At 64.7% G+C, this 13,764-nt stretch overlaps 1 protein-coding gene across 1 annotated transcript in view; it reads right to left on the bottom strand.

Moving 5' to 3' along the window:
- Nucleotides 1-743: 743 nt before the first annotated feature.
- GRAMD4 (GRAM domain containing 4) overlaps nucleotides 744-13,764 on the bottom strand; it is a 29,472-nt gene continuing 16,451 nt past the window's right edge. The window contains exons 4-16 of the mRNA XM_081819015.1: nucleotides 13,699-13,761; nucleotides 12,991-13,082; nucleotides 11,535-11,626; nucleotides 10,367-10,415; nucleotides 9,600-9,671; nucleotides 9,120-9,163; nucleotides 8,934-9,043; nucleotides 7,246-7,400; nucleotides 5,507-5,651; nucleotides 4,779-4,872; nucleotides 4,380-4,464; nucleotides 3,483-3,551; nucleotides 744-3,109 (exon numbers count right to left, since the gene is read on the bottom strand). Of these exons, the coding sequence (XP_081675141.1) occupies nucleotides 3,005-3,109; nucleotides 3,483-3,551; nucleotides 4,380-4,464; nucleotides 4,779-4,872; nucleotides 5,507-5,651; nucleotides 7,246-7,400; nucleotides 8,934-9,043; nucleotides 9,120-9,163; nucleotides 9,600-9,671; nucleotides 10,367-10,415; nucleotides 11,535-11,626; nucleotides 12,991-13,082; nucleotides 13,699-13,761 (1,175 nt within the window). The 3' untranslated portion in view covers nucleotides 744-3,004. The remainder of the gene's footprint in view (nucleotides 3,110-3,482; nucleotides 3,552-4,379; nucleotides 4,465-4,778; nucleotides 4,873-5,506; nucleotides 5,652-7,245; nucleotides 7,401-8,933; nucleotides 9,044-9,119; nucleotides 9,164-9,599; nucleotides 9,672-10,366; nucleotides 10,416-11,534; nucleotides 11,627-12,990; nucleotides 13,083-13,698; nucleotides 13,762-13,764) is intronic.

Genomic DNA, 13,764 nt, shown 5'->3' with positions numbered 1-13,764 from the left:
GGTGGATGCAGGATACAAAGGCCACACCTCTGAGCGCAGGGCTGGCCCACCAGACCTGGTTTCTGTTCAGCTCCAGCTCACTTCGTGGGACCTGGGTGGGGCTCCCGTGGGCTCAGGGTGCAGGAGGCTGGGTGCGCTTAGCTGTGCCCAGCTCAGCTCCACACAGGACTGGTGGTTTCAGATGTCAGTGGGTTCCTGCATCCCTGTCCGCACTGTCGGTGTCTGGACCGGCTGAGCCACAGGTGCCACCAGGGACCCCTCTGCCCAGACCCCAGGGGGAGGGCTGCAGGTAGCACCTGGTCCCAGAGATGCCCACCACTCCCAGGGGAGTCATGCCCAGGTGGGGCCAGGACCTGCACCCCAACCCCGAGAACCCTTTTCCAGGCTCCTCCATATCCCGGCAGAGTGATGGTCCCACTGCCTGGCCACCCAGCGCCAGGCCCTGGATGACCCAACCTGGCCCTCCAGTCTTCGGGAACCGGGGCCCCTGCCTCCCCTCGATGTCCATGCCCCCCACCCCCTTCATGGCCCCGCCCCACAGCCCGCCTCCCCGGCACCCACCTCACCCCTCACCCAGACAGCTTTGGAGCCCAAAGCCCCGCTACCCTCCAGCCCTGGCAGCCGCGGGGGTCGTGGGCCACCCGAGGGGTGCCCGCCTGCCCCACTCAGCTGCGTGCGATGCACAGGGGCCCCGCCCTGGAGGCCGAGCGCCCCCACCCTCCCTGAGCACAAAGCATTTCAGGTTTATTTAAATAAAAATTATAATTTATACAAGACTTCTTTAAACAAACAAAGTTTTCTTTAAAAAATGTTACGGGGGTTTTTCATCGGTTCTTCATACAGTACAATCCTTTTGTTGAACAAAAGTGACAGCAGGAACGATTATTTACAGATCCAAAATAGACTCAAGCTTCGGACATAAAAAATGTGACATTCATTCTAGTTCAGTGATTAGTCATAGAAATTAAATATCTGCCCAGATTTACACAATTTGATAGAAACTCCGGGCTCTCTCTGCCGGGCCGCCGGGAGCCCGTGTGGGCCGCGCTCTCCCCAAGGGCCCGGCCACTGGCGCACGACCCCCCAGGGCCCCCGCGGCCGCGCCCCGCACGTGGTCAGTTTTCATCTCCCTTTCTCCTCAAAAGGGACTCGAACCAAACCACCCGCTCTGCTGAGGAGGGCGAGCCCCACCACACCGACCCCTTGGCGGGCCCAGGGAGGGGTCTGAGTGGCACCCACAGGCGTCACCCTGAAGCCTGTCCCCGGGGGCCGCTCAGGGCCCACCCCGCCTCGCCTCAGGCACCGAGGGAGGGTCCCCGGGGGTGCCTCGGGAGCCGGTCCGCCTGCGCCCACGGTGGGAGCCAAAGCCGAGACTTAGAGTGGGTTCTGCCTTCAGTTTGACGGAAGGCCGGCCCGCGGGATCTCGCGAACAGCAGCGCCAGCCGGACCGGGGCGGTGGGAGCCGCAGGCGCCCTCCGATCTCACCGACCGGGTGGGGTGTGTGCTTCATCAGGCTGGTCGGCGCAGCTCCCCAGGAGCGCGGCCCGGGCCCTGGCGTGCGGCCCCCATGGCCCCCCGTGAATGGGGACGTGAGCGATGCCACCAGACTCACCCAAACCAGCAAATTAGCATTGGAGCCAAGGTAAAAATTACATCTGAAAAATGATACAAAAATAAGAAAAACAGCTTGCTCTCTGTAAAAAATAGAATCTTCTGTTTCTTCAAAAAACAACAATCTCCGTGATGCCCAAAGGACTCAGGACAAGCCGAGGAACTGGACTGATGGAGTTGGAAGTGTGCTGACCAGGAGGGCGGTCACGCTGACCACCACAATCTCAGCCTGTCCTTCACAGAGGTCACAGGCCTGTCCCCAAGTGAACCCAGCCTGCAGATGGCAGCCTCCGGCCTCGGCCACAAGCGCGCTGGCGTCCTGGGCGGGGCCCAGACTGGTGCTGGGCGCAGGGAGGGGGGCGGCTCGCTCCCACCCCGGGGTGTGCTGGCACGAGGGTGAGCCTGCCAGGACCCTGTCAGACGTCAGGGGTGCGGACCGTCCGGCCCCAAGCCTCTGGGCTCCGCTCACGGTCACTCCCCGCAGCCGGTGACCTCCCGAGCAACCCCCCGCACAGCAACCACGGCAGACCGGCCGCAAGCCTGGCCCACCCTGTGTCCGGGCCGCTCCCACCCCAGGCCGCAGGGCCCCCTCCCTCACCAACACAGGTGGCTTCTGCCGTGAGGCCGGCGCCAGCCATGCTGCGGTTGATTTCCATCTGAGAGCAACCCAAGCTCAGAGTGCCCCCCAAAGCCTTGGTAGATGGTCTACGGGGCTTTCCAAAGAGCAGAGTGTGAAAAAGATGTGCTTCTGCCTGCGTGCCACTCCACGGCCACGGGGGCCACCGACCCCGGGCCTCCTGGCGGCTCGGGAGGCCGAGACGGCCACTGGCCTTCGTGGCAGGTGGGGCCCCGCGGCCGGTCAGCACGGAGCCTAAGCCAGATCAAGCCGCGCCCCTGCCCCGGGCCCCCCTCTGACGACTCGCAGCAGGCCTCGCTAGCAGAAGGAGCGAGACCCACTGGCCAGTTCAGGGTGGTGGGCGAAGGCGCCTCTGAGTCGCTCATCACCGACATCCTTCACACCCGGGAAGAGGGACCACCGGTGCTCCTCGGCTACAGCTTCGGGGTGGAGGAGCTTCGGCCTCTGGGGCGGGCGGGTCCTGTGTGTCCTCCTTTCCGCTGGCCTCCGAGGATCCCCTGCCCTCCGTGTCCATGTGTCCGTGAGACACGCCTCACCCGTGAGATGGGCGGGCACCGCCTGAGGGCCCCAACCCCTGCGTGAAGGGGTCCGTGAATCGCGGGGTGAACACAATAAAAACCACAGATCGAGGGGAATTATTGCAAAAGATCAGGAGGATGTCCAATTGTTTTTCCACTATCAAATTGTTTAAAAAAAACAACAAAAAAACCAAAACCAAAACAAAACCCTTCCAGCATCGTCCTGGGAGAATCAACACTAGCTGTCGCTGCCAGATGCCGCGGCCGCCGTGATTTTCATGTACTGGCTGAAAATGGTCTCGAACGCCTCGTCTCTATGCACCATGGCCCCGAACACCAGTGGCTGGCGGGTGGAGATGCCGTGGGTGACCCCGCGCAGCCAGGCTGGCATGAGGACTAGACGCCCCGACACGCGGGCCTTGCCTGGCCCCAGGCCAGGTCCGAGCGGAGCCCCACAGGGTCTGGTGCCCAAGGGCAGACCCCTCCCCCCACGGAGGCCAGGCCCCCCCGGCCCCACCCACCTCCCCGCGGGCCTCAGCCCCGAACCTGACCCGGACGTGCAGTGGCAGGAGGCTCCGGTGGCCACAGTGAAGGAAAGAGGAAGCGAGGGGGCCCCTTGGGTCCCCAGCCGGTCGGTGGCTCCACGTGCCCCAGGGATTTACAGCCACACCCCTGGGCCACCCTGCCATCTCCCCAGCTTCCTGCCCAGCACTTACTTTCTGGGTTGATGGCGTTGACACCGCGATCCCCATGCCTGAGCCCGGGAGGACAGAGAGGACCTTGTACTGAGGGACGACAGCGCACGGTCAGCCTGGGCCCCTCCCAGGATCAGGGCCAGGCCTGTCCCCAGGCCCCAGGGCATTCTCCCAGGGGCCCACGGAGCCCAGCCTTCCTGAGCACGACAGGACGGACTGACTTCCTGACCAAGAGACCAGACCTGCCCCCTTCCCCATCCCACCCTCTCCCAGCAGGCCCGAGTGGGACGGGGTCTCCCTGAGGGGCAGTGTGTGTGTGTGGGGGGGCGCCTCCTGTCCTAACGGCTGCACATCTCTCTGTGGGGGGAGCTGGGGCCCACCCCCGGCCCGGGCTAGCCTGTACCCCAGACGCTCAGACCCTGGAGGCGGGGGGCAGGTGGGCCCGGCCACCCTTGCCCAAGTGTGTGTGCCAGGCCCTCGTTTGGGTACTGCACATGCCCTGCCCACTCCACGTGACCACACTCGAGGAACACTGGCTGAGGACACGCCCGCGGTGGGGGGAGCATCTCAGGGCCGAGGGGTGGATACACAGTGATAAGGGGGCCCAGGCGCCTGGCCGGGCCCACCTTGCTGTGCTCCCCCCTCCCCCCTTCCCCCCTGTGGGAAGGCACCTGGCGCTGACCCGTGAGGATGTGGGGTGGCCCGTGGTACATGGACACGAATGGGAGCCAGTGTCTACATGGAAACCTTCTAGAAGGGGAGCCCTGACGTGGGTACCCCAATGTCTCCGAATAGCATCACTCCCTCACTGTGAACATATCTGACTTCCAACTGAAGCCCATCAGCTTCGTGGCCCTCTGGCCTCTCTCCTCCGGAATCCTAAAGGGGTAACGGAGAACGGCGGGGGCCCATACTGACCTTCTGGATGTCTGTGATGTCCACCAGCTTGATGACCTTGTTTCTCTTGGAAGAACCGGATTTGGAGCTTTCGAAGCACAAGTAACTACGAGGGGAGAAAGGAGAGAGGCATGATCCAGACACGGCACAGGGACGCCCGCCCGGGCTGCGGCCACCACGGTCCCCCCGTGGGGCGGGCGGCGACCCCAAGCAGAGAGCCCCTCCCACCTGGCACCACGCACTGGCTTTTTACAAAGGATTTCACTCTGAGAGAGAGTTTTATCGCTTCTAGAGCTGACTCCACGGTCTACACCGCATCTGACTCGTGTTCGCAGCGTCACGCATCCTGGGGCGTCCAGCGAGAGCCGGGACCGTCCCTGAGGCCCGTCCCTTCGGCAGGAGCGGCACGGAGGCACTCACTTCTCCGTCACGTACAGAACGCCGTTGCGGATGTAGTCGGTGGGCATCTTGCGGTCGCGGTTTATCAGGCAGCAGCGCCAGCCATTCTCACACACTAGTGGGGACAGAGGCGACCCATCAGCCCGGGCTCCTCAGGGATGCACCAACACGCTCCCCACCCCCCGATAAAGCCCGCGGGAGGAAGACAGGCGCCCTCTGCCTTCCTGGAGAGCTGGGGTTTGCTCCGGCGCGTGAGTCGGCGGGGACTTTCGTCCCCTTGAAGGAGAAGCACACGGCTCAGGTTGTGCAAATGGATCGAACCGCGGCCATGACGGGGATGCATTTGCACGCCCTCGGTCAGCAGGATGGGGGGCGGGACGAGGTCAAAGCTTAGCTCTCTGCGGCTTCCTTCTGCGGCCTGCCAGGCGGTTCGAAGAGCCCAGCTCCCTGGGCACCCAGCTGCCGTCCACCAGGTCAAGGCTGGGGTGCGCAGGGGCCGCACCTGCTTGTGCGAGGCCCCAGCTGGGGAGCAGCTCTGAGCCGCGCTCTGCGGGACCCTCTGAATTCCTGCAGCTCAACCATCCATTGCGGAAGGATGGGACCCCCGAGCGGCCCAGGAGCACCTGGCTCCTCCCGCCGCCTGCCAAGAGCCCTCCCGGGCCCCCAAGGCTGGCCCCTGCCGCCGGGCCCAGCACGGGGGCGAACTCCCCACCCGGCCAGGGCGGGCCACAGACTCTGCGCACACGTACCCGGCAGCGGTCGCTCGTTTTCCGTCAAGTTAAAGATCTCGTGGAAATTGCCTTTCTTGGTACCGTGGAAGCGGCCAGTGTCTTCATCCTTGTTGAGGCTGGCGGGCGCGCTGGAGACGTAGCTCCGAGAGGAGGCCGTCTGTAGCTGCCAAGAGCATGCGTGTCGCCGTCAGCCACGCCAGCTGGGGGTGGGGGGCACAGGGACCTACGCGGCCCCCCACCCCCTCGCCCAACTGTACACATAGACGAGCGACAGGCACGGATGCCCAGATGTGGGGTGCAGACCCCTACGAGCCCCTGCCGGGGGCCGCTCCTCACCCCGCAACCCCCGCTTCCTCGGGGCAGGGAAGCCCCACAGCAGAGGGGAGGGCCCCTCTTCCCCCAGCAGCGTCCCCACTCCAAAAGGCCGTGCCGGAGCCTGCACCCTGGCACACGCAGTCCAGACCCCGGGCCGCCAGGCGCTCGGCACAGAGGCCATTCCTGGCATTTCCGAAATCGGAACTGGCCGGGGGATGGGCCACGGAAAGCGACATTGGAAGGTCAGGGTCACAACACAGCAACGCACAGCATCAGGTCCCCGTGGAGGAGGGGCTTCCACACAGACCTCCTACCTTGTCATGGCCTGACACCTGACCAGAGAGGAGACAACAGACACACGCGTGACCAAGACAAGCAAAAAGTGGGTCCACGTGGCGTGAGCTACACACACACAGTGGCTGAGCCGAGCTGCAAGCACACACCCCTTGGCTGGGTTTCCCTCGCCCCCCGCCCCCCGCCCCCCGGGAAGCCCACGGCCTCGCTCCCCTTCACTGTCTCTCCGGAGACTGGCCAGCGCTAAGTGGCCTTAAGGCCCCGGAAGGCCCTGTCCCGGCCACCCCTCCCACGCCCTCAGGGAGGCAGGCTGCCCACCTCTGCGCCTCCTCCCTTGGGCCCACCTCCACCTGCGTGACCGGAGCCCGCCTGCTGGCTCACAAAGACCCTGATGATGAGTGTGGGCTTCCAATAAGCTTTGTTGTCCCGGAACCTGGGGAGCCTGACCCACACCTGACCCAGAGCTTCCCTCCCATCACCGGTCACTGGACACCCTCTCCCCAGACGACACTCACTCAACACAGCAATCTAACGTCACCTCCTTCAGGAAGCCTTCCTAGACCTCCCCAAGAGTCCTACGGGACCCAGAACCTCCCGCGCTCATCTGAGACCCTGAGGAGAACACCTAGGCCAGCTTGTCCTCTGTGTCCGGGTTTGGGACCCAAGGCCCGGTACCCACCCACAAAGGCCTTCCACCATGAATAAAATACAGGCCTAGTACCAGCCTGTGGGCACGAGGTAGGCCTGAGCCTCAGAGCCAGGGAACAGAGGGCCGGACGGTAGCTCCCAGGGCTCCCTCCTCAAGGCCCCCAAGCTCTGGGCGGTCATGGCCAGCACCCCGCGCCCTGCCTGCCCTTGGCCTGGGCGCCAGCATGGCCCGGGCAAGTCCGTGGGAGGGTCTGAGGGGCCTTGAGGCGGGAGGGGGCCTCCAGCCCCGCTTGTAAGCACTGCACGGCCTTCCCCAGTGGCCACCTTGCGCCCGGGGCTGCTGGGCCCTCCAGAACAGCAGTGCCAGGAGCGGGGAAATCCTCGCCGCACTGTGTCTGTTTCAAGGGCCCCACAAAATCGGAAAGACACCAGCTTCCCCGTGCACCGGGAGGGGCACGCGCGGGCCTGGGGGCCGCTGCCCCAGCCTGAGGCCAGCCTACCCGGCGTGACACGGTGGCGCTAGAGCGCTCTTTGAGCTGCGGGTCCGTGGGCAGGCTCCTCCAGATGATGTAGGGGGTGTCGTATTTGGCTCGTAGTCTCGGGCAGCGTTTGAAGATAAAGTCGATGAGGAAAAACTTGATCCCAGCGTAGAGTCCTGGGGACAAGAGCAACAGTCCTGTCCTGGCCAGGGCACACGGCCAGCCTCTCCAAACCCAGATGTGGCCAGCGCAGGGCAGGGGAAGCAGGAGGGCGAGGCGACCCAGCCAACGGGGGGGTCCACTTACGTGTCTCACCACCCAGGACCCTCAGGTGGCTCCCGTTGATCACACCACCTCGCAAACAAGCCCGCCACTTACCACCCCCCAAGGGTGACATGAAGGAAAGCGTGAGAGACCCACCCCCAGCCTGCTGCCCTCTGACCTGATGGGCCGGCAGCCGTCACAGCCGGGGGCCCCCCTCCAACCCTGGGTCAGAGACCTCGTGTGCCGGCCCGGGCCCCCGGGAGAAACAGGATGAGGGCATTTCACTTTGGTTGGTGTCAGTCCTTTCCCTCAAGGCCACGCTGTCTGCCAGCCCACTTGTCCTGGCAAGGCATGCAGGGGGAGGGCCAACGAGAGACCGAAGCCCCAGCTGCATGCTGGGGCTGGTGGGCAAGTGGGGACGGCCCCCACACTGTGCGACCCCCGAGCACAAGGTCCCAGCTCAGATTAGCCCTCCACCCTCGCCCCCACCCGTGCAGTCCCCTGTGCCCGCTCCAGGCTGGGGACACTGAGGCCCCACAGTGGGTCATTGCTCGGGGTCTGGCCTGGGGAGGAAGGTGCAGCTTCCTGGGTTAGACGGCTGAGTGGGTTGGGGCAGCCACAGGACCATGGCCTTGGCCTCAGGGCAGCCTCCATACCTGCTCACACCTTCTCCCTATCCTGCAGAAGCCCCAGACAGGGGTTCGGTACAGCGCTTCCACGAACCCATGGGGGAGTTCAAGTCATCCTGCCACCCCATGGTTTGAAATACAGGCAAAGGCCACGTCCCGCACATTCAGACCTGTGGCCCGTGGCTCCCTGAATTCTGCATGCTCCCCACCCCAGAATTAGCTCTGAACACCCCATCTCCAGTCTGCCCCTCCCACTCCCTGGTGGCCCCGGATGGCAACATCACCTACCAGCCCTTCGGGGCAAACCCTGGGCCCTCCGACCGTCTGGTCCATCCACGACTGTGGGGGGTCGGGCTCCAACCACAACCCAGGGCCCCACCAGGGCCCCACAACCCCACCCACCGACCTGCCTCACGCCCCTCACTGCCCTGCCCACTCCACCCCGACCAAGGGCTGTTCCTGACCTGCCCAAAGCAGACTCCGCAAACCTCACCCTCTGCTTGGACCTCACCCCGCAGAATTGAGGCCACCGCCCCCCATGACATCTCCACCCCTACGTCACTCCTCCCGCGACCTGACCCCTCACGACCCGAGCTGGCTGACCGCCGCCCATACCCAACGCCTACCAGCCCCTCTGCTCAGTGGGCAAGCGGGGAGTCTCTTGGAAGCAGAGGATGAGCTTGTCGTAAGCGTGTGCTAAGCTGGCCTCCGGATGCCTGTGCATCTGCGGACGCTCTGCTGGGAAGCAGGCCGGGACCCCCGCCTCACCCCCTCACCTGTGTGGCAGCCCTGACCCGGGGCAAGGCGCCTCCTTACCCACGGCCAGTCCCACCAGGCGGTAGGGGAAGAAGCAGGAGGCGAGGAAGGCGGCCCACAGCGCGACGTACAGCTTCTGCGTGATCTCAGGCTGGACCCACATGAACAGGCTGGAAGGGAGAGGGGGGCTCAGCTGGGGACGGGGCCGCACCCCTGACACCGCGGGCTGGGGGGCCGAGGACTTACTTCTTGATCTTCTCCAGGATGTCGGCCATCTTGCCGAAGAGGTTCTGTGTGGAGAAACTGCGGTCACCGCAGGCCCCGGGGCCACGGCCCACACGGGGACGACGTCAGGGGGCCAGAGTTGCCGCCCCCGTGAGGCCACAGCCGGGGTGGGGGGGCACAGAGCCCCGCCGTCCCGCCCAGCCACTCGCAGGCTGAGAGCGGGGTGGTGGGTCCCCGCGAAGCGCAGGGAACCGCACGGACGCTGGACCCGGGCCGTGTCCCTCCCAGCAGCTGGCTCGCCCCGGCTCGGCGGGTCTCCCCACCCTCCAGGGTGCCGGCCGACAGCCTAGACCCTCCCGCCAATCGGGCTGTCCTGGGTGCTGCCAAGGGATCGATGGGCAGGCTGATGGCCGGTCAGCTGACAAGAGACAAGCCAGGCCTGGGGTTTGGGGGGCAGGGCTGGCACAGAGACGTCCCCAGGCCGGAGCCCAAGAGCAGCACCTGGGCTTTCTGGGCGACATCCAGCACGAGCTGGAACTTCTCAGACACAGTCAAGTCTTCCTTTGGAGGCTCCTGCAACCAAAGGGGAGAGAGAATTTCCACCACAATTTAGCAGCCCAGAGGCCTTGCAGCCCCAGGAGCAGGTCGCTCTGCTGCCCCCCCCCCCCACAGCAGGGGCCGGCTGTCCCAGAGGACGCCCCCCTGGTGCCCGAGAGGGTGGGCGGGCAGTGGCAGACCCCAAGCCAGCAGGGAGTCGCGCTTCGACGGCTCATCTGCAAAGGTGCGTCCAAGACCACGTAGCCCTCCACCCCTCGCTTTGCATGGAGGGAAACTGAGGCAAAAGGGGGCCGTGACCTCCCCCTGTTTGTCTGAGTTCATTCAACAAGAACCTCCCGAGGGCCTCCTAGATGCTGGGGCCCAGCAGATCGCAGCTTGCTGATCCCTGCGCTACTCATCCTCTGGTCCGGGAGGCCCCCGGGTGCCCCCCCTGCGGCATATCATCCCCACTGGGAGGGGTGAGGACAGGCCGGGGCACGGCAACCTGCCTCCCTTGCAGCCAAGCCGGGGCCAGCAAGGGGCGCTGGGGGTGTCGGCTGGCAGGGGGTCAGAGTGTGGCCACCCAGGGCTCTGTGCTGGGGGCGGCTGGCCTTCTGCTCCCTGACTCCATTTGCCAGGCAGGGCTCCCCCAGGCATCCACCCAGCTGCATCTGGACGCTCGGGGAAGCTGACCGGGTGGACACGGAGACCTTCGCCCTCCCAGGACTTACCACTGGTTCAGAGACTTCAGGCACGATGCTCCACTGTATCCTCCAGCCCCTGTAAGGAGACCATCACACGCCTTTCACAGAGGGACGACATCGAATCCCCAGCCCTGTGCCCCCGACGGGAAGGAGCGTGGGACAGAAGGGTCTTCAGAACCCCTCTGCAGCCAAGACCTCCAGGGCTGCTCCCTGGTTCTTGAGGATGGACAGTTCAAGGTCACCCTCACGGGCCCCTCCCCTGGGGGCCCAGAGGTGGAACAGATAGGTCTTTCAAAAGAACTCAGTGAAATAGTAATAGCAAGTACTTTGGCTAGAATCACACCTGGTCTGGGCACAGATGACCCTTTCCTGGGTATGTAAAGATATTCTTCGCTACAAAAAACATTTCCAAATGAACCAACTTAAGCAGGCAGAGAGATGCACCCAGGAAAACTGTATGTGAAAGTGTCAACTGTGGAACAGCTGGGTACAAATCGGACTGCAGGAGGGGCGCCTGGGCGGCTCAGTTAAGTGTCTGTCTTGAGTTCAGGTCATGATCTCAGGGTCCTGGGATCCAGCCCCATGTCGGGCTCCCTGCTCAGTGGGAGTCTGCTTCTCCCTCTGCCTCTGCCCCTTCCCCTGCTTATGCTCATTCTCTAGTAAGTAAATAAATAAAATCTTAAAAAAAAAAAAATCGGACTGCAGGGGCCCTCCTCAGGCCTGCCGTGGGGCCGAGGTTCGCTGCTGGTGCAGCCAAAGGTGCAGACCGACCAGGCAGCTGGGGACGAGGGTTTCTCCACAGAGGCCCCCGGAGGGTGCTCACAGAGCACGCAGAGGATGCTCCTTGGGCTTGGTGATTGCAAGGACCCTCCCTCTGAACCCCAGGGCCTCCCAGGGCACAAAGACTCTGCAGGCCCAGCAAGCCGGGGATGTCATCGGCAAACAGGAGCGGCTGGGGTGACCCCCTGAAGGTGCACGTGGGCCTCTGAGACAAAGAGCCACTGGGGGGTCTGATGACCACCCACTGCTGGCTCCCGCAGACCAGTGGGGGTGGGCATCCTCCTGGGGGCTCGGGAGCCTAGCCTATCAGACAACCGCTCCCCAAACCCCCGTGTGAGAGGCAGCCCCGGCTCAGGCGTGCCGCGGCTTCGTGTATCGTAGGGAGACAGCCCTGCCACGTAAGCAGCTCACCTACCTGGCTATGAGGTAATTGAGGGATAACCTCAAAATTGCTAGAAACAAGAACATGGGGATGGCCCAGCCATGCCACACGGCATTCATGTACACCTGCGGGTTTGGAGAAAAAGCCAGGGAGAGAGAGACAGTCAGGCAGCCTGACAGGCCACATCCTGCCCCCTTGCCCTCTCCCCCTTGCCCCCCGCCCCACCAGGCAGGCCAGCCATGCTGGGAGGTGGGGAGCCCAGGCCCCCAGCGTCCTCCCAAAGGAGGGAACGCATGACAGAGAAGCCCTGGGAGGAGCTGCTTTGGGAGTGTAGGGAGGGGGGCGCCCCAGGGAGGCAGCCACTGGATGTGGCCTGGGACGGGCAGAGGAGAGCAGAGGCCCCTGCCAGCCCCGGGGGTCGCTCCCCCGTGTTGGGGCCCGCAGCACCACCAGGACTCAGCACAGCCGAGCGAGGTGACCGACCGCCGGCCGAGAACCCCCTACGTGCTGTGTGCCAGGCCCAGTGCGGCTCGGGCCCCTTCACTCTGGGCCCACCAGCCTGGCACAGAGCAAATGCTCAGAAAGGGGCAGAGAAGGGAATGCAGTGGGATTCAGGCAGAGGCCTGGAAGGTGGGTTTGAATGGCGGGCACATCCCTTGGCAATGATAGGCAGGACCCAGGTACCCCAGGCCTCAGGGAGCAGAGGGTTCCTGAAGGGTGAAGGTGGGGCCTCCAGGGTGAAGGCAGGGCCTTGGGGTGAAGGTGGGGCCTCAGGGTGAGGGCGGGGCCCCGGGGTGAAGGCGGGGCTGGGGCCTGGCCACTGAATCCTGCTCTCTCTATGTGTATGCAAAATGCCCGTCTCCTCCCCGGGGCTGGAGCCAGCCTGTGGGCTCTAAGGTGGTCTCAGAACCTCCAGAATGCAGAGATGGGGACTTTGGGAGCTGCGGCCACCCCCCTCTGGCCTCGGGGCCTGGCAGGCAGGTGGGCGACCTGTGTCCTCCTTCCAGTGACGAGAGGGTCTCCTTGTGCGGGGCTGGGGACGGCGGCCAGGGGACCATTCAGGCCAAGCAGCCCTGTCCGTCTTCCCCAGAACACACCCCGATGCCAGGCACTGCTCTCCCACCCTTCCCCAGGACTGCTGGCTCGCAGAGGCTCAGCTCGGCCCCCAGGCCACAGGGCGTTTGCCAGGAGCCTCCCCCAGGCACCCAGTGGGAGGAGCGCGGGGCCCCCCTGGGCAGACAAGCCTCCCCACGGTCCTCTTCCTGACTCATCCAGAAAGGTGACTGAAGCGCGGACAGAGGCCTCTTCCTGAGAACGCTGCCATGGGGCTGTCTGTGTGCAGACACGGGCTGGCCCCTGGCGCCCCCAGTGCCCTCGCCTGATCCTTGCAGCAACCCCGGGGCTGGGTAGCGACACGGTACCCACTTTCCAGACAGAAGCTAAGGCGCGTGTGTCCCTGGGAAATGGCAGGGTACCCGGGGGCGCTCACAGTGAAGGCGATGGCAGACGTGTAGATGGAGTACCAGTCGGATAAGGCAGAGAGGTTCTTCACGAAGCTGGTGACGGGCTTGGCACCACGCTCTGGGGACAGAACAGACCGCGATGAAGCCAGAGCTCGGGCACACCCGGAGGGCGGGGGGCAGCAGTGGGGGTGGGGGGGAGGCGCCAAACCAGCAAAGGGAGCCCCGAACGACTCAGGCTCCTCGTGTGCCTGACCCTCTGCTGGTGCTCTCCGGCCACGCCGGGTGCTGCGCGCTGTCCACCGTCCCCGCGGGGACACACCAGCTACCTGATCCCTGGCCCTCATGCCTGAGCCGCAGACATAAGAAAGGGGCAACCGGGGGGGGGGGCATGGTTCCTCGGCATCGCCTGGGCTCCGGCAAATATCTGGGAAAGCACCACCTTTCACGGGGGCTCCCAGGCCTGGAGGGAAACTGAGCCCCCCACTCAGGGCCGGGCGGGCAGCGCTGGCCCCATCCTGTCCTGCTCCGGATGCACGGGGCGGGGCCCCCGACATGCTCCCAGCGGGAGCCTTCTTCCTAAGAACTCCCAGGGAACACCTTTCTGAAAAGACGTCCCGCTGAGCTCAGGACCGCAGAGCTGCCGCCCCCCCCCCCCCACCACCACTGACCACGCGCTCGCGGCTCAGGGGTCCCACCGGCTCCCATGGCCGCTCACAGACACGCTAGGGACTCACTTAGTCGTCTCATGTTTTCCGTCAACCTAAGAAGGAGGGAGAGAGAGAGGTGAGCACCAGCTCCTG

Source organism: Leptonychotes weddellii, chromosome 5 (assembly GCF_054177405.1).
Source record: "Leptonychotes weddellii isolate Sample4059 chromosome 5, ASM5417740v2, whole genome shotgun sequence".
In the NCBI taxonomy this organism is placed as follows: Eukaryota; Metazoa; Chordata; class Mammalia; order Carnivora; family Phocidae; genus Leptonychotes; species Leptonychotes weddellii.
This window is presented reverse-complemented; position numbering and strand designations above follow the sequence as displayed.